This window comes from Oreochromis niloticus, linkage group LG7 (assembly GCF_001858045.2).
Source record: "Oreochromis niloticus isolate F11D_XX linkage group LG7, O_niloticus_UMD_NMBU, whole genome shotgun sequence".
Lineage (NCBI taxonomy): Eukaryota > Metazoa > Chordata > Actinopteri > Cichliformes > Cichlidae > Oreochromis > Oreochromis niloticus.
This window is the reverse complement of record NC_031972.2, coordinates 38,545,432-38,570,502: the sequence shown is the minus strand read 5'-3', so window position 1 is coordinate 38,570,502 and position 25,071 is coordinate 38,545,432. Positions and strand designations below refer to the sequence as shown.

At 39.5% G+C, this 25,071-nt stretch overlaps 1 protein-coding gene across 6 annotated transcripts in view; it reads left to right on the top strand.

Moving 5' to 3' along the window:
- Window positions 1-25,071, top strand: part of ptprz1a (protein tyrosine phosphatase receptor type Z1a) — a 78,887-nt gene that overhangs the window by 35,709 nt on the left and 18,107 nt on the right. For 3 of the 6 annotated variants that reach the window (XR_003220970.1, XM_005458363.4, XM_025909139.1), the window contains exons 9-14: window positions 2,912-3,096; window positions 6,319-6,445; window positions 9,795-9,835; window positions 9,927-12,264; window positions 16,608-16,746; window positions 22,180-22,262. Coding sequence is in view for 5 of the 6 variants with exons in the window: in XM_005458363.4 (XP_005458420.1) it covers window positions 2,912-3,096; window positions 6,319-6,445; window positions 9,795-9,835; window positions 9,927-12,264; window positions 16,608-16,746; window positions 22,180-22,262 (2,913 nt within the window). In the remaining variant the exon portion in view is untranslated. The remainder of the gene's footprint in view (window positions 1-2,911; window positions 3,097-6,318; window positions 6,446-9,794; window positions 9,836-9,926; window positions 12,265-16,607; window positions 16,747-22,179; window positions 22,263-25,071) is intronic. The other 3 variants (XM_005458364.4, XM_005458365.4, XM_005458367.4) reach the window with 3 other exon arrangements.

Sequence of the window (25,071 nt, the reverse complement as noted above, 5' to 3'; positions counted from 1 at the left end):
TGGCCATCTTCAACCAAAATGCTGACACAGATGTGACACAGGAACTGTCAGTCATTAGTCTCTGTCCTGCCTCTTCCCTTTCATACATGGCTACAGTGCAAAATCAGGGTTAAAAGTCTGAAAGGGAGGGAAAAAGTGAAACTGAAAAAGGGGGTTTGAAACTGAAAAAAAACTAAATTGAATAATTTTGTAGTAAACAAAATGAAAAAATTAAAAAAAATTAATTGATAAAATTTAGCCTACTTTTTTATTTCTTATTTGAGTACATTTCAGAGCCGGTGCTTTTTCACTTTTACTTGAAAGAAGTTGACACTTGAAACTTTTGCTGGAGTATTTTTTAACACTAGTATCTGTACTTCTAATTAAGTACAGAATGTCTGTACCTTTTCCACTTGTGTCTGGCTTACCTAAGATCAAAGTGGGCTGCATTTGGCTCACGATGTAAAATGAAATTGCTGACATCCCTATTTACCATTCCAAAAGCAATTCTCTTTTGCAATGTGAAGCTTATTATTAGTGAGTGTTTAAATATAGGACTTTACATGACAGGTTTTTTTTACATTTGTAACCAGCAAATACTCAAACACTATGTATGTATGTGTGCCAAAGTACAGATCCTGATTCATTTTGATAAGAAAGGGTGCTGAGAATTTCAGGCTTTTAAAACTCTGCCTCAGATTTCAATGTGCGGAAAGAAAAAAAAGGGTCTGAAAGTGGGTCGAAAGACCATTTTTCCAAAAATATATTTTCAAAATTATTTGACATATGAAGCTTAAATTTCTTCATTCTATTCCATCATATATCTTAAAACTTTGGACTATAAAAGTTTTAGGTAAATTGAAGATGGTGAAGCATAAAATATTCTAAAATTCTGCTGATTTTTAGACAAATGATCATGATGTAAAAATAGAGCTGAAGTGACCTGGATAAAATGTCAGTGACAGACAGAGAATGGGGTGACTTGGGTACCAATTGATTTTAACACTGCATGTTGTTTCTACTCAATAACTGGGATTGATCTTTGGCTTTGGGTAGAGTTTGTTCTGGTACCAGAGAAATATTTGATGTTGTTTTCAACTAATGTTCTAAAATATTCTTAAAACATTTGAAAAGCTGGTTTTGAATTGCCGTTGAATTTTGCCTCCTCCAATTAGTTTTGGAATATGCACCACTTTAGCATATTTTATTGGAGTTAGCAGAAATTAATTTATTAGTTGTTACACACACATCTTTATATATTTTGGCAACATTAAAATGCTCAGAAGGACAAAAACAATCTTCTCCATAATCAGTTCCATTTGTTTGTCTGTTTGTCAGTCTAGCATCCATAGTTTTAAAGATATTTAAATATTGTGTGATGGTAGATATCAATAACAACTGAAGGTGATTTAATTTTGGTGAAAATTGTTCAAGGTGATACCAAATGTGAAAAACAGTAAAAACTTTATATTACTTTTAAAGGATTGTCATCAAATTTTACAATATCCTAGACCTTGGAGAACTTGACTATCTAGCTTGGCTAAGCACAAACACTACATCTGCTAACCTCAGCATGTTGTAATAAAACCATAAAACATAAAATTTTTAGTAAGCTGTCAGGACGCATCCCTTTTCTGTGAAGTCTAGAGGGCATGAGGGCAACAGCACAAACTATACATAAAGTGGGAGAGAGAGAGAGACAGAGAGAGAGAGAGAGGTTTGTGCATTCTTTACCAAAGTTCTTGTGGTTGGCACTGCCCTCTAGTGGTTCAAGCTAAATATTTCTATTTATCAGTTTATATTTATTTGTATTTATCTGTTCCCTCTTCTGCTGTTTGTAGCTCATGATATCAGGATTTTCACTTTGATCCCTCAATGAACAAAGTTTAGACTGGTTAGAGCACTGAGTCTAGCTGCAAATGATTGGATAGAGTTTTCTGTCTGTCACCACCAATCCTCAGCCTGCTTTAATCTGTGTTAATCCCAGACTTCATAGTGTCTGCATTGTCTCTGCACTACTAATCTCACCTCTGACCCAGAATCATACTTACAAACACAGGAAGGAGCCATTTCAACAGCCACAATTCACTTTACTCATCTAATGCTTACTTACCGGTAGTTGATAATTCAGTTCAATTTAATTAAATAATATATATACAGCGCCACATTGCAACAGCAGTCACCTCAAGGCAGTAACAAATAAATAAATAAACAAATAAAGGCACATCATGATGGGCACTAGGACAGTTTATGCCCCACCAAAGTCAATTTTAAAGGTATAACTATGGCTTCACATCTAAATTGAATTAATTCTTGATTATGCTCTTCAATTTTATATTGAAGAGCATAATTTCACAGTTTTATGAAATTCAGCTTTGTAGTTTTTTGTGTAATTTTCCTAACCAGCAAACAAGCATTGACCACATTTCACCACTGAGCTGCTTCAAAAGAACAAGCTATAAAACATATGTAATGAGATGTGATAACCTGCATTATGGACCAAGAAAATTTTAAAAGCCAAATCATAAAATTTAATATTTTCCTTTTAATTGACTTTCTTTTTTTTAATGTAGTCCATCATACATGATAATGTATCCAGTGTTCCCCTGTTCATCAAATCTACATAAAAGCTACTAAAATAATAAAAGTTACTATAGTAGAAAATAAAGTCAAGGTAGATCTGGAGTTTTGGTTCCTGTATTTGAATTTGTGTCCAAAAGTGCAGGCAAAAATGGAATATACAGTGTATAATGTGACAATCAATAATACCAAGCGAGCCACACTGTAATGAGTACAACATTTATTTATCTTTTTTGTCAGGATCTGAAATGACTGAGGAAATGTAACCTGTAAAACCATCTGCAGAATCGTGGGTTTAAAAGAGTGTATCACAACATATTTTTAAAAAGAGAGGTTTTTATCTGTGTTTCAGTCTGCAGTTCAGAACCGGAGAACATCCAGGTGGTACCACACAACCTTAGCAGCCTGCTGGTGACATGGGAAAGGCCACGGGCAGTGTATGACTCCAGCATCGAGAAGTACTCAGTCAACTACAGACTAGCTAGTACAGAGAATGCTGTCTCATCTGAATACCTGACTGACGGAGACCAGGATGTGGTGAGAAAGCAACCAACAGTTCATAATATAAAAAACTTTTCTTTTAAATTTTGTGATATTTTCCTTCCATCCATCCATCCATCCATCCATCCATCCATCCATCATCTTCCACTTATAAGGGGCCGGGTCATGGGGGCACCAGACTAAACAGAGAAGCCCAGACCTCCCTCTCCCCTTCCACCTCCTCCAGCTTGTCCAGGGGAACACCAAGGCATTCCCAGGCCAGCCGAGAGATATAATCTCTCCAGCGTGTCCTGGGTCTGCCCCGGGGCCTCCTTCCAGTGGGATATACCTGGAACACCTCACCCAGGATGCGCCCAAGAGGCATTCTTATCAGATGCCCGAACCATCTCAACTGGCTCCTTTCATTGTGGAGGAGCAGTGGCTCTACTCTGAGCCCTTCCCAGATGGCCGAACTTCTCACCCTATCTCTAAGGGAAAGGCCAGCCAACCTTTGGAGGAAGCCCATTTGCGCTGCTTGTATCCGCACTACCCACAGCTTGTGACTGTAGGTGAGGGTAGGGACGTGGATCAACCAGTAAATTAAGAGCTTCGCTTTTACATTCAGCTCTCTCTTGACCATAACAGACCAGTACAGCGTCCGCATCACTGCAGCCGCAGCACCAATCCATCTGATAATCTCTCGCTCCCTTCTCTCATCACTCGTAAACAAGACCCCAAGATATTAAACTAATCCACTTGGGGTAGGAAGTTGTCCTTGACCCGGAGTGGGCAATCCACCCTTTTCCGGCTGAGGACCATGGCCTCAGATTTGGAGGTACTGATTCTCATTCCCACCGCTTCAAACTCTACTGCGAGCTGTTCCAGTGCGAGCTGGAGGCCATCATACATTAAGGCCAACAGAACCACATCATCTGCAAAAAGCAGAGCTGAGATTCTGAGACCACCCAAGTGAAAGCCTCCCGCCACTTGGCTACTTCTAGAAATTCTGTCCATAAAAATTATGAACAGAATCGGTGTCACCCGGAAATGAGTCCGACTTATTGCTGGCTATGCGGGCCAAGCTCTTGAAATGGTTGTATCGGAGTCAAAGGGCCTGTTGCAGTGGGTCAGACATCCCATACCCCCGAAGCACCTTCCACAGAACACTCTGAGGGACATGGTTGAATGCCTTCTCCAAGTCCAAAAAACATATGTAGATTTAGACATATGGTTGGGCAAACTCCGATGCACCCTCAAGTATCGTTGAGAAGGTAAAGGGCTGGTCCAGTGTTCCACGACCAGGACGAAAGCCGCATTGTTCCTTCTGTATCCGAGGTTCAACTAAAGGATGGACTCGCCAGCACCTTGGCATAGACTTTCCCAAGGAGGCTGAGGATTGTGATCCCCTATAGTTGGAGCACACCCTCCGGCCCCTCTTCTTAAGTATCCGTCGCATGACAGTTTGCCATAATTTCTTCCTTTTCCATGGCCTCTCCAAACTCCTCTCACACCGGATTTTTGCTTTAGCCACTGCCCAAGCCGCATTCTGCTTGGCCTGTCAGTACCTATCAGCTGCCTCTGAAGTCCTGCTCAGCTCAACTTCTCGCTTTACCCAAGTGTCCAGAAAGTATTTCTGCAGGTCTGGTGATACGACTACAAAATCAATCATCGACCTGCAGCCTAGAGTGTCCTGGTACCACATGCACTCATTTACACCCTTATATTTGAACATGATGTTCGTTACAACTGTGGTTTGCACAGACGTGCAGTAACAAAACACCGCTCGGGTTCAGATCCGGGAGGCCGTTCCTTCCAGTCACGCCCCCTCCAGGTCTCACTGTCAATGCTTACATGAGCATTGAAGTCTCCCAGTAGGACAACAGTCCCCATGTAGCGCACTCTCAAGCACCAAGGGACTCCAAGAAGGTTGGGTACTTTGAACTAAACTGCGCTTAAGCGGAAACGACAGTCAGGACCTGTTCTCTGACCTCAAGGTGCAGGGTGCAAGCTCTCTCGTCCAGAAACCCCAACGTACAGGCAACAAGCCGAGGGGATACTAGAATACCCACCCCAGTCTGCTGCCTCTCAGTAAGGGCAACTCTAGACTGAGACAGTCTAGAGTTGAGTCCAGGCCCTCGCCAGGAGCCCAAGCCGTGCGTTGAGGTGACCCCGACTATATCTAGCAGGTACCTCTCATCTTCATGTACTAACCCAGGCTCCTTCCCCACCAGAGAGGTGACATTCCATGTCCCAATCACTAGTTTTGGTAGTCAGGGTTTGGTCCGACAGGGCCTCTGCTCCTGGCCGCCACCCAACACACATTGCACCCGACACCTACGGCGCCTCCTGTGGGTGGTGGGCCTATAGGAGGATGGGCCCATGTCCCTTTTTCGAACTGTGCCTGGCTGTGCCCCATGGACGCCACTGGGCACCCTCGGTGGGCCTGGCTCCAGTGCGGGGCCCTGGAAGGGTGAACTGTTCCCTTGGCCTTATACTCATAGGGGTCTTTTGAATTCCTCTTTGTTTGGTCCCTCACCCAGGACCAATTTACCATGGGAGACCCTACCAAGGGGGCAACATAGCCCCTGGAATCCCTGGAACACACAAACCCCCTCCACCACGATAAGGTAGCGATTCACAGAGGGGGTGATATTTTCGCCAATTATATTAACCATTGACCTCTATGAAGCCTGAATAAGCAGCTGTTGCACAAATGATAATCACCGCGAGAGTTGAGGCTCGGGTGTGAAATTTTCTGTTTTCGGGGGTTTTATTGGTTCTTAGCGTTATTTTTTTGTCGATTTTATTGTTAACTCGGTTTCCCTGGGTCTTTTCCCGTGTGTTATGAATAAATCTTCTTTGTTTTTGGTACCAGTACTGGTTTTATTTTGTTGTATTTATCCGCAATACTGGTCCGTGGCACAAAAAAGGTTGGGGACCACTGGTCTACACCATGAAGGTAGTTCTCAAGGCAAAAAGGGATCTAACCTGAGTTTATAGAGTTCATGTTGTAGAACAAAACTTGGCAGTGTATAAAGCATATCTGAAACACAGACCTTTCAGAAAGCTAAGTAAGGCCTATTCAGCTCAGTGACTTCAAGATGCGTAGACATCCAAAAAGTACTACGTAATTTCTTAGTTTTAGGATAGCTGCAACATTCACTTGTATACTGTACTTTGACCATGGTTTAACTCCTTGTGAGTAAAATAAAGACATGCAAATGGCTGTAGAGAATGGAAGTAGGTATTCTTGGCACTGATGCGATATTCTTTCACCAGGGTGCGATACTTGATGACCTCTTGGCCAACACCAGTTATATGGTCCAGGTTGTGGCGGTGTGCTCCAACGGTCTGTACGGACGTTCAAGCAACCCACTGATGGTAGTCATGCCCATTGACAACCCTGGTAAGAGCAAGCGTGCCCATCACCAGGCATGACCACAAAATCTATTTATTGTGAAATAGTAAGGCTAGTGCAAATTGTGACTTTGTGACAAAGCTGCAGAGATAACCAAACCTGTATATTATAAAGTTAATTTATATTGAACCTAAAAACAAAGTGCAAAATAATTGGCTAACACTTAGTAATGTTATTGGTCACATTACTATTACTAAGTCATCATTTGACTATATTTCAAATTTAATTCAGTCACTTTTACATAATCTAAATTTCATCTAATAATGTGTATATATTTTTATTTCATTCAAAATTTTTATTTACTATGGCATTTTATTGGTTTTTTATTTTCAGCTTTTTTTTTTGTTATTCTCTCTTTACATTTTTTTTGTTGTCTTATGGTCATAAATGGAATAAACTGCATTAGAAGATAAAAGCTTATAAATTACCACACACTAACAAGGTCACTTTTGTAACGGAAACATCTGGTGTTGGTTGAGGCTAGAGAATTTTTTTTTTTCCGTCTATTAAAAGGGTTGTGTTTAACCGTACTTAACACAGAGACCTGAAGCTGAGGAAAAACTGCTTCAGCTCTTCAAACTAACTAAATTGTTACTGAAATATGATCTTTAGGGTGCAATTAATTCACTCTTTTGGTTTCTCACACATTTTTCTTTGTAAACAATTTATCCCAAATATTCATCCTCCCCTTAATCCTGAATAAATATTTCTTGTGTTTTTCCTCATCTCCTTTTCACCCTACCCATTTTACCTTCCCTATGGTTGTACACATGTAACATCGACTACATTTGATTTAACACACAAAAACATGATGTTTCATCTTGTCTGTGTTTTTAACTGTTTCTTTAGATTCTTAAAATGTACTCTTCCTGTATTTAGAGTTAAACAATCTTTGTTTTGCTGTCATTCACGTTCACATGGCATCTGTTCTGCTTCCCAAACCTTTTGTTTTTGCAGCATTTTGTTCAGTGAGGACTGGATTGGCAGTTATAGTGACTTTGTATTTCAGCTGAACTTAATAATAAATAAACCAATATGTGTTCTTACAATCAAAAAGACGAAGTATCCTATTATCCTGTATCTTATTGTAATATTCTTCAAAATTCATTAGATTTACATAAGTGAATTTTTCCTAACTTGGGTTTTGGATATATGCTAACATTCTGGCAGTCGTAGCTGCCTAGAAATAGCACACAGCTGTTACCATATATTTGACAGGTCTGTCACAAAAAAACAGAAATCGACATCTTAGCAACACCTTATTATGTTAGTATTAGATTACTACCATTAGATTACTACTTATATTTAAGTAGCAGTACCTTATTTTCAATTATATTGTAGGGTCTCTACCTTATAAAGTGCCTTGAGGCAACTGTTGCTGTGATTTGGCACTATATGAATAAAACTGAATTGATTATAGCATTTACAAGATTGTGAGGAATAACTAACAAGGCAAAGTTTTACTCACCTTTAAAATTAGTCACTTTTAAAATTGAAAAAATATTTCATACCGAATAAAGTGTATAGCATAACTTTATAAAGATTTCATATTTCCACCAAAGTATATTATATTGCCATAATTATTTGCTCATCTGTCTTCACACACTCATAAACTTGAGTGACTTGATTGATTGATTGATATACCTTTATTAGTCCCACAAGGGGGAAATTTCATAGTTTTCTAGTTTTAATCCATAGGATTTATTATGATGTCAGCCCACCCTTTGTTCATTTAACAGTTTCAACTCTTCTGGGAAGTCTTTCCACAAGGTTTAGGGTCGTGTTTATGAGAATTTTTAACCATTGTTTCAGAGCCATAATTTTGAGGCCAGACACTGATGTTCCATGAGAAGGCGTCTCTGCTCTAATTCATCAAAAAGGTGGCAACCACCAAATGCAGACCTGTCCATCAGATTGCTAGAAAAAGAAACATAATTTGTCACTCCAGAGAACATGTCTCCACTGCTCTAGAGTACAGTTGTGGTGTGATTTACACCACCATCCAGCGCTTTGCGCTTGGTGATGTACAGCTTGGAGCTAGCTACTCAGCCTTGAAAACCTATTCCATGACCCCACTCTGTGATTTTACATGGCCTACCACTTTGTGGCTGGGTTGCTTTCATTCCCAATTGCTTCCACATTATTATAATACAAGGTGACTGTGAAATATTTAGCAGTGAGCAAATTTCATTACTGGACTGGTTGCAGGTCCTATCATGCTACCACACTGGAATTCACTGAGCTCCTGAGAGCGAACCATACATAATTATAGTAGGAATTTTACGATCACCAAATGAAGTACGTTGAAAATACAATTCCTGTACAGAAGTTTGCAAAAGTGTTATTTATGATTTGTGATGATGATGATGTGTGTTCTAGGAAGAAATACTGATATGTATTTCATTTGTAAATGCCATGGTGCTAATGTTGATAAATTAAGTTAAAACACATATCATTTCCCTCAGTCTTCTCCATCAAGCCTGTTTCTTTAAACTTGTAAAACCTCACTTCATGCTTCACAAACAAGTCTGATCTGGTCCTTGTGATGTGTCATTTAGCTTCAAACAGGTAAGAGCCACTAGCCCACCATTTACACACCTGCCCCCTTAAGTCCCCACTGTGTGCTGTCTCTAGGTTCAGTCAGCTTGTGCAGCATTAGCAGATAACTCTCTTTATGAGTTTGTTTGATTCCTCTTAGGGAACAGGTGGATCCAGTCTGAGAGACAATCTGAGTTAAAGAAGTAACTTGAAAGCTTTTTGTTCAGATTCCTTTCTGTAACTTGTCTAGTTTTACAAGGATGAAACAGGAAAAACTACAAGTTGCAAATGCTTTATGTGTTTGTGTCTTTTGAGGATAATTCCTGCATGCAGGTACCTGATATGTTGTCACCATTGGTTTTTTTCATAAGTTGTCATTTTATCACATGTAGTTGTCTGAATAACCCTCCTCTTTTTCATTTTCTCCATATGGTTTTTCATATTGTCCTTTTTTTCTATCCCGAGTGACACATTCACATTCTGATTATTAGTCCTAGAATACTAAAACTAAATGACAGGATTAATTGTCCAGGAGCTTACCTGTTCTTCTCTGAGATGTTTTTCATCGGTGTTTCCAATTTGTTATGACCTTTGTTACCTATCTCTGCTTTTTCAGCATTTTCTTTCTTTGAACATTGTTTCTAATTCTGGAAATTAAAATTAACATGAATATAAATTGAAGGAAACTTAAATCCATCCTGAATAAAAGTTAAGCTAGAGTTAGTTTGAAATTAAGTGATTTATTCTAGTCCTTGTTTGCATTGTATATAACTAATGTTGCATCCTGTTCCTTTTCTAGAAAATGCACTGGATCCAGCTTCTTATGAATATAGTAATGAGGTAAAAAAAAATCCTATTTTCCCCATCTCATTGTTTAATTGTAGAATTACTGTTAGTTGTCAAAGTCTGTAAACCATACTTTTACCAACAGGTCAAGTATGATCCAGATCTTACCTGGGACGAAATAGGACAAACTAAGGACTACGATCTGGATTGGAGTGCGACAAACTTGCAGAGGACAACAACTTCTGAATCACCTTTTTTGCTTTTGCCTACTATTAGAACTACAACAGTAGAGTCGGGTCACAGTAAAGTCACCAAGGATCCAGTTCCTCCTGTTAGATCCACTCAATCTGGTCAAGTGTTGAGCAATTCTGAAGAGATGCAACAACATAGTACCTCTATGTGGTCACCAGAAATGACCCTGCCACCAGAAACAAGGGGAAGAGCTAACTTCAATGCCAATGCTCTGTTTAATTTAACCAAAACAACCAAAGAAAACTCACTTTATACCACCACTGCTCCTTCACACCGCACTATAAAAATAGATGGTGTTCATGGAGGCGTTACCCTAAACGGAAAAGGCAAAGTAGAGGGAGGTATAAGTACCAGTGCTCCCACAGTCACCACTTCAAAGGCTGATTACATTAATAGAGGATTAAGTCAACAAGATTATTCTGGAAAAGTAACTAACACTACTCCTACAATTACCAGTGCAAAGACCAAAGACGGTAATATTTCTCAATCAGGCAACACTGCAACCAATGTCATGTCTCATATCAGTAATGTGAGCAGCACAACATCGTCTTCTACATCCTTCATCCAAACCAAGACTGATCCAAGTTTGGCACGCCCAACAAACAAAGACAACACCACTGATAGAAGTGTTTCCACTAAACCCAGAGGTATTCCAGAGATCCAGACAGAAAGCTCAACTTCCAAACCTTCCTCTTCACCTACCAAAACATCTGTCCAATTGAGCCGCATTCTCTTGCAGACCACAAAGCCACTGTCCAATGGTGAGAGCCTATTTGTGTTCCCCTCAAGTTCCTCCTCCTTCACCTCCTCTCCTTTGTGTGACACCGTGGATTCCAGCTGTGCCTCTTCCACCTGCTTGCATGATCCTACCTCCTCTTGGCCTGTATTGTCTCCCTTGGATTCACAGCTTACTGCTACATCCCTGTCACCTGTCAAAGACCCAGTTTCCCAGTCTTCAGTCTTCACGCTATCTGCCTCTACCCTGCCTTACCTCCCTCACCCCTCACACTCCCTGTCTGGTTGGGTGACTGACCCTGTCTTTCCTGGTGTTGGGTTTGATAATACTGATAGCAATGATGATGTGTTGTCTGGATCTTCAAGTAATCCCTCAGTATTTAGCAGTACACCTCCACTCCAAGCACTTCTAGACCCGTCTGCTATTGTTTTCACCACCAAGCTCTCTGAATCTTCCTGGGATCAGTCTCTCTCAGCAGCATCTCTGTCTGTCATCCCCACCCTAGAACCTTCAGTTCATCTGTCTAGTAACCACTTCCTTTTTGACGCTACCCTGGGATTATCTAGTTCTTTCTCATCTGCTTTTGACAATTCAAGATATGCCACAGGGAAAACAATAGAGACTTTTCTCAAAGAGGGCAGTGGTGACAGGTTTCCATTAGTTAGCGATGTGCATGGCCTGTGTGACTGCTCTTTGGAGCCATCAGCATCCTCCCCTTGGTTGCATTTGTTAAGTGTTGGATTTTCCTCCTCAGCCTGGGACTCTATAAGTTTAGAGCTTTACTCTAGTTTGGGCTTCCTTTCAGCCACTCATGTTGACTTTGACAATTTTCTACACTCTTTATCTGTGGTGGGCTCTGATGGTCTGTCCTTAGGTCAGCCACTGTCATCCCATAGTGCGATCTTGCCTTCGTCATCTTCTTCATACTCCCAGGTTCTCCAAGCAACCCAAAGTGACCTGCCAATTTCTGTTGCAGCCACATCATCTGCCATCATGGAATCCTGGTTCTCTGTATCATCTGTGCTAACTCCTTCACCCACAGCCTCCCCCACCACCCTCGCTCCAGAGGGACAGGTGATAGACGCCAGTACCAGTGCATCTGGCTCAGGCCTGTTCCCCGACTCCCAGGAGGGCGTAGATCAGGAGTGGGACATGGTTCAAACTTCAACCTCTGGGGAGAGCATGCTCCCTCACTCGATGAACGTTATTAGCAGTGCTTCCCCATCTAGCACCTCAGAGGCTGGCCAGACCCCAGACGATCTGGATGAACACCCCTCAGCATTTTATTTTGAAAGTGAGAGTAGCAATGCATTGGGCTTCGAGGTAGGAGACACAACAACGGAAGCAGTAACCTCTGCTTCAACTTGGTCGCTAGGTAGGGAGGAGGGGAGCAGCTCAGGGCAGAGTGAAAGCCTCTACGACAACGAGACGTCTTCTGACTTCAGTATCTCTGAGCACACAGAAAGGGAGTTGACAGAAGAGGAGCCAGTAGCAGGTAAAACAAAACAAAAAAAAAGCTGCCAGTGTGCAGGGGACAAAAACTTCACTGCATTTGCAATTTTGCCCTGGAAACTAAGAAACACATGCTTCATTAGAAAGAATTTTGAACATCCAAAAGACTAATCTACTTCTCTGCAGCATATACTTCATTTTTAATTTCAGTCTGTTAAAGCAAAAGAAAGAAAATTCACTTAACTATACAGTTCCCTTAACTATAATTAACCTGTCATCACATTTTTCACTATTATTTCAGATATATTCATCTTAATAGATTGCATCCAGCCATTTTTTTTTTCAAACTGGATATCAGGGATGTAAATGGCTAGATCTGATATTAGTATGCTTTTAGGTGAGAACTGTTAGAGAGTATGTTAGAGGGAGGAGCTCCACTTCCATGTGAAGTACACATTCTTTTTTAGTATAATTCTAATGGAGTCTCTCTGATGACATGTGAGGCAGTAAGATATTCATGGCCACTAATAAAGAAGAAGATGCGAAAATACAGGAGCCCTAAATGCTGCACTACATTTGATGACAGAATAAAACCCTTTTAAGAGGCCACACTATCATGAGATAGAGACAGAAAGCTAAAGAATATCCTGACAACAACCAAAATTATTATTGTAATTTTTTTTTAAATGATGACATGTTGTCTAGCTTTGGTCATCAACGTTTAGTGATGCTGAAAAACCCTAAACACTGAAATGCCTTTTCAAATGTTGCTTGACATGGGCACCAGAGGGCAGCAGAGTTGTTTTGATTTTCAAAGTGGTTCACATATCTATATTATCTTTATATTGTCTCAGCTGTGCTATGTATAGGTTGTAAATATCAGTGAAAAAGTGATTTAAAGTTTTAGTATTCACAAAGTAAATCAAGTAATCAATAACAGAGAAAGAGTTTTTCCCTTCCTGACAGGCTTTGATTTTTAGTTTATTTAAATGAAAATCACATTGATCTTATTAAAACCTTGCTGCAGGTGGGTAATATCATAATTAATATCCCTGTTACTTCAAAGTTGCATCATAATAATAATAATAATAATAATAATAATGATAATAATAATAATTCTTTAAAAAAATTAAAATATCTTTTTTTGTTGGTTGGATTTTTCTTTTTTTAAAATTTTCATCCATAAAGCTTTGTTTGTCAAAGTGTCATTGAAAATACCAAAATTCTATGATTAAAAAAAAAGTTTTCATATGGTCTTGTTGCAGAAGGTCTTGGTGTGTTACTGCACTAATAAGAACAAAGGCCAAATGTTTGCAAATGGAAAGTAAAAGGAGTGGGTCACTCCTTTTATGAAACCCCCGATTTGATTCTCTTTGGAATCAAATCGGGGGTTTCACTTTTTTTTTTTTGAGGTAATTTGAGGTCAATTGATCTATGTTTTGTGATGTGTATTAAAAATTGCCTCGACTTTTCTTTCAGATAAACTAAAAATAAGGCCTGCCTGGTAGCTAAATATATGTTAGGGGAAAACCTGCAACCTTTTGATTTAATTTATTTGTTAAGAGGGAGTTTTAAGAGTGTTGGTTCCTTAATTCACATATTTGATTTTATTTGATTTTTAATTTTTTGACTCTTCTATTTCAATTTCCTCATTCAATTAACTAATATTTTTCATATTCTAGTAATTAGTCCAAGGTTTAAAACCGGCATAAAAAGGTGTGCTGGATGAATGATTGGATGAATTGGTTTTACTCTTAAAGCGCACCACAAACTCGATATGAGCTGGTTAACAGGGCTGACCCACTCATTCATGGCAGTACAGGGTCAGTCTGTGCAGAAAAGGTTCTAACAAACAGCTTTTCAGTCATGTGTAGTTCACACTATTGTTGTTCTTACAGGCTGTCAGAGAGGATGGTTTAGCAGCTCAATTCAATTCAAATCGATTTTATTTATACAGCGCCAAATCACAACAACAGTCACCTCAAGGCACTTTTATATTTTAAGGTAGATCCTACAATCATACAACAGACAAGTGCAAGTGCTTTGGCAACAGTGAGAAGGAAAAACTCCCTTTTAACAGGAAGAAACCTCCCGCAGAACCAGGCTCAGAGAGGGGCGGCCATCTGCTGCGACCGGTTGAGATGAGGGGAGCTGCTGAGTGAGCTCAGGTTCAGCCATCATAGGTTATGTACTTTGAGGAATTGGTGATTGACTTTTCATTAAAGGCTTTTGTGCCTTCCTGTGTTTCAAATGGTTTGGCAGGTGTTTTAATTGTGATGAATTTTGTCATTTTTGAATGAGGGAGAGCATTGTGTTTTAAGTTTTGAGATATAAATGTGTTTTTTCATTCTAAAGTAGATATTAGAGGTATGAGAATGTCAGACTTTGTTTCATAAACACTTTGAGTAAGCCGAGGAGAGCTCAGTTACATCTCAGTTCTTCTTCTTCTTCTTTTCTTCTCATAAGTCTTCAAATTATTAATTATTCTTCATGTTTTGGGGGTCACCATTAAATTTGTATGTGTTACCTGCCAAGATGAAGTACAAAGGGATAGTACTATAAGTTCTAATTATTTTTGATACATTTTTGATTATAATTTCTTTTGCAACAAGTTTGGAGGTTGGTCCACAACTTCTATTTAATTAATCAGATTTGAAATTTCCATTTGAATCATGTTTCAGTTGAGTGAAATGTTGTTTAGGTCTTCCATAGTGGACATTTCTATCCACTTTTACAGGAAAGATCCACAGTGGGTATTTTTTATATATCAGTAAAAATAAATAGTGAAAACTCACAAAAATAATACCTAACATCTGGAAACAGAAGAGCACAGTGCAAAGAAATCTGTGTAACCTATGATGCTGTATTACCATTTTGCTAAGTGCTCTAATACAGCGCTCCCCATCCCCTGGGCCACGGACCAGTACCCGTCCATGAGTCGTTTGGTACTGGGCCGCGAGAGTTGAGGCTTGGGTGGGAAATTTATGCTTTTCAGGGTTTTATCGTTTTTTATACTTATTTTGTTTATTGTTTTTATCATTAACTTGGTTTTCCTGGGTCTTTTCCCAAGGGTTATGAATAAATCTTTTTTTTTTTTAATACTGGTTTTGTTTTGTTGTATTCATCTGCGACACCTTAAAGGCCGGTCCGTGAAAATGTTGTCACACATAAACTGGTCTGTGGCGCAAAAATGGTTGGGGACTGCTGCTCTAATATATAAATAAATAAATTACTTACGTATTCACTTAAGTAATTTAAGTACAATGAAAAAAGTCGATACAACCCCACAAGAGAAAGGAAAGCTTGTTTTATTATTCTTAGAGGCCTCATATTGAAGTTTTGCAAATGTGACATCAGAAAACCGTTTTGATGCTGATTTTTAATTCTTTTCTTTACATTGGACCATCTACGGGTTTTTTCCTGTTTTCTTTCCTCTACTTTTAATTGTTCCATGCTTATATGCTCAAAGTTTCAAATATACTTCAGGCAAAGTTGTTCAATTGAACCAAGTGGGAGAGTAAGTATAATTTGTTGACAAGACCTGATTGATAAAATTATGATTTGCTTGACTAAATATGTCTAAATCTGTAAGCTGTAATATATTTTGAAAATGAAAGAGCAGTTAGCAAACAAGCAGAGGACGTTATTTTTGGATTGCCAGTCGATAGTGTTAAATTTGTGGTTCTATGCTTTATTTATCAGTGTATTCTAAAAATACAATAATCTGTGTAAAGATATACAGATTTGCTGAAAATACAGTAAAAGGCAGGTTAGTTACATTTTAACAGGTTTACAAAAAACCCAAGGCAAGGGCAACAGTGCTCTACTTAAGGTTTCACGACATAAATTCACTAATCAGTGTACGACCATCTTTTATATATATTTTATAGATAGGAGGTCAGAAATCAGGTGACTTTAGAGACTACACCTTGGATTCTACATGGGACCATTATTTTTTACTTTCTTTTGTATTATTTCCATTTATTGTAGATCGATTTTGACCCTCTGGTTACATTTCAGGCAAAATAAGCAAAAATTTAAATGCATTTGCTGACTGACGAAAACAAACAAAGGAAAAGCTGGCTAAATAATGAAAAACGTGTTTGAAATGGCCATATTCTACCTTTTGTTTCAACTAATACTGACAATTTAAATGTATAAACTATTATGACTATAATGATTTTTTTGTAATTAAAAGTTAACTATATGCAGTTTAAACTGACACATTGAAAATATGACTCTGACTGGCTGTGTGTGGCTCTGTTGACCAGTTTTATTACACTTCTCGAGCCTTCATCTAAAAAGTAGGTGGGTTTTGACTTTTATTTCTGCTCTCCAGCAGCTTTTTTTTTAGCTGCCAACTCTTTTGGTGTTATTTCTCTACAGATGCTAGTAACAGCAGCCACGAGTCGAGAGTTGGTTCCATCAGGGAACAAGAGAGGAAGGCTGTGGTTCCTTTGGCTGTCATCTCCACCCTCGCCGTCCTCGGCCTGATTGCTCTCATCTGTGTTCTCGTCTACTGGCGGTAGGTACCCGCCAGTAAATCTGCATATTATGGAAAACAGTTCATACATGCAGAATACATAGTATAATACTATAATCCCCATCTATTTAAAAGTTACACTTTACATAGTGAGATTCTTTTAACACATTCACACAGGTGGTTTAGTCCAAAGGTAAGTGAGAGTTGTGAACAATATGGTTAAAATAAAGGCTTTTTTCCTGCAGCCTGTTGTGCATTTACCAGTTCCCACCCAGTTTGTGCTCCATGTGAGGATGATCCAGACAACTTGTTATCGATAGGAGCGTCATCCATCATGGATAATAATATCATGCAATTATTCTTGTATGTATGGTACAAGATTAACATCAGGAAGAGACGTGACATTGGAATGTCATTTGAAATGATTGAGAAATTCATTTTTGCCTTTTCTTGTACCAATTATATGTCAAAAGTGCATTTTTGTTTACTGAAAATACTGAAAAACGCTAACACATTTAGCATCCACCTTATTGTCTAATCCAAATCCTCCTCCAATAATTTCATGATTTTTCTCACTGTTCTCTTTTTCTAAACGGTGTTAAAATATATCCCTAGTATCTATTAAAAACACATATGCATAATCCCCATCTCCACTGCCCGCCCTCCAACCCAACTAGACTTCACATGTATCTTCTGATGATCAACCAGAAGATTTTCATATTTTTCTGGGAAACCTAATCTCTTCAAACATGGGCTCAATCTTGATCATGCATCGTATTGTGTGTTTTTATTTCTGTGTTGGTGAGCAAATACACACACACACACTAATAGCTCCTTCACAAATGATACCTTCTGTTCATCCTGTTGTGCGGTTGCCAGCAAACTGAATGAAGCCTTTCATCAGTTACTGCAGCTCTCTGTTGATTCCCTTTGAATAACCTTCAGAGATGCCATTTTTCTTTATTTATGGAGACATATGAAATGCTCAATATGAAGCAAACTGAATTTTCTTTAAGGATAGTCATAGTTTTTTGTTTGCATGCTTTGTTTTCTTCTCACCACAAACCCCAAACTTTTTTTTGTCTTGTTTTGACAGCAAATCTTGAAAATCTGTCTGACTGTGAAATACCCAGCTCCAGAAATCCAATCAAAGACACGCTGTCAAATGCAGTGTAAACATTTTTAGTTATTTTTCACAGAGTACATTTGTCATCTGCCATGTTGAAGATAAACATATTGCTCTTGTTTGGCAATCAGCTTGTTGTTGTATCCCTAAGACTGAGCAGTGCTAAACTGGTAATAATCTGTAGAGCAGGAGGATTAATCCTTAATAAAGGATGTGCTTTGGCTGCAGTGCTCTGAGCACCACTCAGAGGAGAGCGTCCTGGGAGGGCTGCAGGATCGAAAAGGACATCTGACTGATTATGTCGGATAGAAGGAATCGTATCAACTTCTTGTAGGGCGAGCAGCAGGAGGTCAGACTGCACTAATCCTCCTGTTGTTGTGTCCTCCTTCACTAACTCACAACACGGTGCTCATTTGGCCACTGCTGCTGTGCATTTGAGATGAAGCAGTGTGAGAGGATTTCGATTGACTACAAAGTTGCGGCAAGGTGAGAGTTGTGCAGCAAATCAGGATATAGCTAAACAGTCTTTAAAGGTTTGGATATGCTCAATATTAATATTTATCCTACATCCTGAGTCGCTCACAGGATGTGGATGGTAGCTGTTTTCAGTTCAGAGTGTGTGACTGTGTGTTAATGTGGTTGTTACGAAGCTGCAGCGCAGTTACTTAATTTAATCTGAGCTTCTCACAAGTTACTATGATCAATATCAGTATATAATCAATATAATCGCATTAAGTAGTTTCTATGGTATTATATGTATGTCAAAAGTCATGCGTGAGAAAAAAATGCACGAGTACTAATTGCAACTCGCACAATTACATTTATGTAAATTCAACAATGCACACGCACAACTCAGAAGCCATGCGTTGAAAGAAGCTATCAGGTATGCAAGACTGCGTTTGCGTGTGCTTCGCGGTCTTACGGTTAACTTTGTGCTCGAATCCTGATTGCTCAAACCAACTGACCTTTGGCTATTTGGAGGGTGGAGCCAAAGGAAAAGTAGGCCTAATATTAAATCCTAGTATAGCAGTGGAAATTACATTACTGCTAAAGAAATCATTAAAACTGGAGTACTCAGAGAGAAGTTCTGAAGTCTCTGAACTCCAGTTTACATTATCACACACCTTTTAAGATAAAAAAAAAAAAAAAATCATAATGAGTTTCTAAGAAAAGGAAAAATAGTTTTCATTCTTTCATTCTTAATTGAATACATTTTTCAAAATGTGAACAAATAAGGCGTGCTCCACACACTGTGGGTTCAGGTTTCACTGTTTAATCCAGGTGCTCCTAACAGAAAGTCTGTGGAGTAGAAAGGAAAAAAACAATGTAACAGGCTGTCTTTTTACAACACAACACGACGGTAGTAAGTAGCTCATTTTCTGATCAGAATTAGTGGTCGATAAAACAGTTAAGGTCTGTACTATGATTTTGTGTAGCAGCCTAAAGGGTCAAACTACACACCATCCTTGTAGCTGCTGTTTGCTATGTGGGCTGAGTTTTCATGCTTTGTGGTTATGTCTGTCCAGTTAACCAGCAGATTAACTTTAGTTATGGCTGTTTCCAGCACTCAAAGCATTTTGAGTGCTCAGGTCGAGTATAAAAGTACTATATAAGAACCAGTCCACTTACCATGTACCATGTTGTAGATCCTTAAATCTGGTGTCTTGCCCTGGACTTGCAGACCAAAGGGAAAAAGCTATGCATCTGTCTGTTTGCACTGCTAAAATATTTGTACAAAATACTTGTAAAAATGTCTTTTTAAAAAGGATTTTACTTTGATAAGTTTATATATTTATTAGTTGATATATTTATATACATAGTTTATAATAGTCTTCATAGTAAAAGCAAGAAAAATATTAAAGAACTTATTCTAGTAGGTGGTTAGATTTGTGGTTATTAGTAAAATTATTATGATTAATTTATAATATTAAATATTAATATAATTAGAATTAAACTTATTGCAGTTGTGGAAGACGTGCCTATCCCAAATCCTATACTTGGATAAAAGTAGTCATACTACATTCTGTGAAGTTTATTTTCACAGACTTTTAATGAAGTGCAAATGTTCTGCATTAAAATATGTCAGTCTCTATATAATTGTTTGTTTGTTTGTTTGTTTGTTTTTAACCTGTACTGTCAGGCAGGTTTAGCGACACAATCATGGTCTGAATGCTTTGTTGTGCCAAACACATTTGCTTTTTCCAGGACGAGCGCTGTAGACTCTGGGGTTAATCGTTTTGTTTTTATCATTTGTATTATTATCTGTGTGGGTATTATGCCAGAGTGGACAGTGGGTGAAGGCCAGGTTGGCGAAAGACAAGAGAAGAAGGCGGAGGAATTGAAGAAGAAAAGGGACAGAAAGAAAGAGGGGTGGGGAAAATCAACGACCAGTTGGGAGTAGCAGGGAGGGGAACCACCTCCAACCCACCCTCAATAAGGCCAGACATGCGTGTGCACACACACACCACAAGAAGACTGTTGATTAATTTAGCTATGCATTTTTATATTTTTGTCTTCCAGGTGCTGTATGGGTTTTGGGGGGTTTTTGTTTGTTTTTTCTTCTCTTACAGGTGCAGCATTTGGTGTCACATTTCTATTTGCGCTCTATACTTTTGTTATATTTTTCACCCCTTCCATTTTTTTCTTCTGCTGGCTGTCAGCTTAGACAGTGTCATAATATACTATATACTATACTACATATAATGTAATAACTAATTTAACACTAATAGAAACTGATAATTAAACAGATGAAAGAAACACATGAAGAAGAGAAGCCTATAGAGAATTTACAGAGCTCGTCTTGGAAAAGCAAAATGTGTTTGGCACATTTGTGCATTCAGATCATAATGCTAATTGCAAAACCTGCCAGACAGGACTGAATTTTTAAAAAAATAAATAAATGGTAAATGGACTGGTTTTTATATAGCACTTCTGTACATAAACACTCAAAGAGCCTAGGGGTTCCTCCCCCTCAGATTGCTGCCAGTGCATTTAGGCTTTCGCCACTGGATGAGAACAGGGTTTTTTCCCGGTGCACTTGGGTCAGGGAGCAGGTACTGACTGTTGTTTGGCACAGAAGTCCAAGCAACAGTTCAGCTTTCTCGAAGTTCCTGAATGGGGTGCTCAAGCTGCTACACTTCATTACTCTGTTGCCCTCCTGGGAGACTTTAACCCTGATATAAGGCAACGATAGTGAAACCTGGAGGAGTGTGACTGGCATGCACAGCCTTCCTCATCTGAAACACAGTGGTATTTTGTTATTGCAAATCACAATTTGTCCATAATGAACACCATGTTTGAACATAATCTGCAAAGGGTGGACCAAAATCATAGTATATATATAGATGAAGGAGGCAGGTAAGGCTTTGAACTGAAACTAATCCTTTTAACTACATGCATCTCATTATGTATACAAAGTATTGTAGATCAATTAAATTTGTTGCTTTGGAAGGTGTGAATAACCATTCAGACTGCCCACTGCTGGGAACTATTTGAAGTCTACATGAACCACTTGACTATCCTGAATTATGACCCCCCACTGATGCGACTCAGACCACTCAAGGACCCTGGCTGGCATTAAAAGCAAAATCATTTAAGCGATTCGGGTCCTATACTCCTTTCTGCTTATAGCTCCTGTTGAGCTAAACTGTGTCATTTAACAAAAAAAGAAATCTTTAATCTCGTAAAGATTCCGTTTATCTGGATGCAGTGTTTTCAGTGGGAGAAATACTTTATTGCAGTGATTCAACAATCATGAAGCTGATTTTGTGACTTATTGTTGCAGTGGTACTACTTTCAGTCATTGTCCATCTGTACTGTTAGGAAACACTTGCAGTCATCTGAGACTAAAGATCTTCTTACCTTGAGTAAGTTGTAGAACAACTATCTTAAATAAAACAACAACAAAAAAACAACCCACTACACTGAAGAATTAATATTGAAGTAGAATGACTCAATAAGAAATTACCCTGTTTGGCTTGGAAACTTGATGCAGGGCTAATCAGACTAGATTAGTGGACAGTGGGGAGACCTGTTGGGAGGTTGTTTTTGTTAATCAAAGTAGTTTCTCAAAGTATCTGTCATTAATTTCAGAGATCAGGTCTGATTCAGTTTTTTTCCCCTGTCTGAGAAAATCCCTGATGCCCATATCTGGCCGAGACAGTATAAAAGTGCTGTCATTGGTTTAAAAGCCTATTAACAGATCATCGTATTTACTGGTGTTATGGGGAGTTTATTTTGTATTTTTCAAAATCTGGGCTAAATGCTAAATTACATGAAAGCAAAAAGCATTTCCCGCCTATCAGTGCAATGTTGATTGTCGTCTAAAGGAAGTGTTTGTTTTTCTGCAGGTTGTGTTTCCAGTCGGCTCACTTTTACATCCATGACAGTTGCTCAACCAGAGTCATCACAGCACCAGACACTGCTATATCTGGTAACATGCACATCGTTTTGTGTGTGTCTGTGTGACATATTACATTGACATGAAGTTGAAACCCAACGTAACATAAGCCATTTGAGGACTTGCATACTAGAAAAATTGCTTTCATTTTAAAAACAATATTATACTCTCAATTTTTCTTAAAGATTCTTTCCATAAATTTAACAAATACCCCAAGTTGTCAATAAATCTCTTCACTTTGCACGAAAAACAGGTCCTTAATTTTAAAAAATGTTTTGTTTCTAAATTTTCCAGCCGACAGTGTAAAGATGCTAATTTACAAAAATGTCATTAGTTTCTGGAGCTGTCCTCATTTTGCTTTAAAGTTCTCACTTGTCTAAAATATTGTTTGTTCTCAAAAAGTAATATTTTCACAAATGTAACAACTTCATGCATTACATTCATCCATTCATCCATCCATTTTTTTCCGCTTATCTGGAGGCTAAGCAAAGAAGCCCAGACCTCCCTCTCCCTAGCCACCTCCTCCAGCTCCCTGGGGGAACACCAAGGCACTCCCAGGCCAGCTGAGAGATATGATCTCTCCAGTTTGTCCTGGGACATGCCTGGAACACCTTCTATGCCATGCCCATGCCACCTCAACTGGCTCTACTCTGGGCCCTTTCCCAGATGGCCGAACTCCTCACCCTATCTTTAGTGCAGGGGTGTCGAACTCCAGGCCTCGAGGGCCGGTGTCCTGCAGGTTTTAGATAACACCCTGGGTCAACACATCTGAATCAAATGATTAGTTCATTACCAGGCCTCTGGAGAACTTCAAGACATGTTGAGGAGGTCATTTAGCCATTTAAATCAGCTGTGTTAGATTAAGGACGCATCTAAAACCTGCAGGACACCGGCCCTCGAGGCCTGGAGTTCGACACCTGTGCTTTAGAGAGAAGCCAGCAACCCTTAGAGAAAGCACATTTTCGTTTCTTCTATCTGTGGTCCCATTCTTCGGTCACTACCCAAAGCTCATGAGCATATGTGAGGGTAGGGAGGTAGAACAACCAGTAAATTGAGAGCTTCGCTTTTACGCTCAGCTCTCTCTTCATCACAATGAACTGGTACAGTGTCCACATCACTGCAGCCGCAGCACCAGTCTGTCTGCCAGTCCTCTGTTCCCCTCTCCCCTCACTCGTGAACAAGACGCTCAAGATACTTAAATAGACTTGGAGGTACTGATTGTCATTCCCACTGCTTCTTGTCTGCGAACCACTCCAGTGCGAGCTGAAGGCCACCACCTGATGAAGCCAACAGAACCATATCATCTGCGAAAAGCAGAGACGAGATTCTGAGACCACCCAAGTGGAAGCCTTCCGACACTTCGGCTTACAAAATTCTGTCCATAAAAATTATGAACTGAGTCAATCACAAAGGGCAGCCATGATGGAGTCCAGCACCCACTGGGAACGAGTCAGAAGGATCGAATAGCTCATAGCAACACCCCACACTTCCAAAGCACGACCCATAGAATACTCAGAGGGACACGGTCAAATGCCTTCTCCAAATCCACAAAACACATGTAGACGGGTTGGATAAACTCCCATGCACCCTCAAGTATCCTTGCTAGGGTAAAGAGCTGGTCCAGTGTTCTACGACCAAGCCAAAAACCGCATTGTTCCTGCTGTATCCGAGGTTCGGCTAATGGACGGACTCACACACTGTGTTAGGTTTCTTCCGCACCACAGAGGTGACATTCTATGTCCCATTTGCTAGTTTTGGTAGCCAGGCATCAGCCCACCAAGGTCCTCCGCCCTTGGCCACCACCCAGCACACATTGCACGCGACCCCTATGGGTCGCGTGCAATGTGACCCATAGGGGCCACCAGTCACTTGTCTTCGTTCACCCTCCCCAGGATTGGTTCCAGGGCGGGGCCCCAGTATCTCTATCCCGGGAATGATAAACTGTTCCCTAGGTTTCTATGAATAGGGGTCTTTTGAATTGCTCTTTGCCTGGTCCTTCAACCAGGGCCAGTTTGCCATGGGAGACCCTACCAGGGCGCAAAAGCCCTCCGACAACATAGCCCCTGGCATTCCTGGGATACACAAACCCCTCCACGGATTCACGGAGGAGTTATGCATTATATTCAAATATTTAAATACATCATCAATAACCTTGGTTTTTTTTCTAGATTTAGTTCTATTTTTTTTTTTCCAAAGTCAGTCCACTTGCTAGTTCCTATTAGTTTCCAGAGGTGCATTTAAGTGTGGCCTGCCTCGGCACTGTATCCCTCAGTTTCTCTTACTCACCTCTTTTTTTCCTGAGACTTGATATCTACATGGATCTTAAGTTTGCACAAAGAGGGAAACTTTAACTTCTGTTTTAAACTTCCGAATTTAACGCCAAATGTCATTGTATTTTATTACATGTACAATGTGCAGGATCTAACCCAACAGTTTTCACCATTTTTCATTTTAAAAGTCCAATGTGCATGTTGCCTTTTCCAACATTCACAGGGCTCTGTTCCATGAATTCATCCTCCATAGTCATAATGTCAATGCGTGTGTGTATGAGGAAGAACCTGGAAAAAAAGGACCTGTACTGTGACCTTCACTGTGGTGGTCAGTAGGCCATCAAGCCCTGAAACACAACTAATTTTAGTGCCATTGCTGACAGTGCACCCAGTATTCACTGCCTAAAATAGGTGTGCCAAGCTTGTAGTGACATACTCATAAATACTTAAGGGAGTAATTGCTGCCAAAGGTACTTCAACAAAGTACTGACCAAAGGCTATATTCATAGCCGGATTTATTATGTTCACATTTACATTATTTTCATCATTTATTTTTAATACATTTGCAAGAA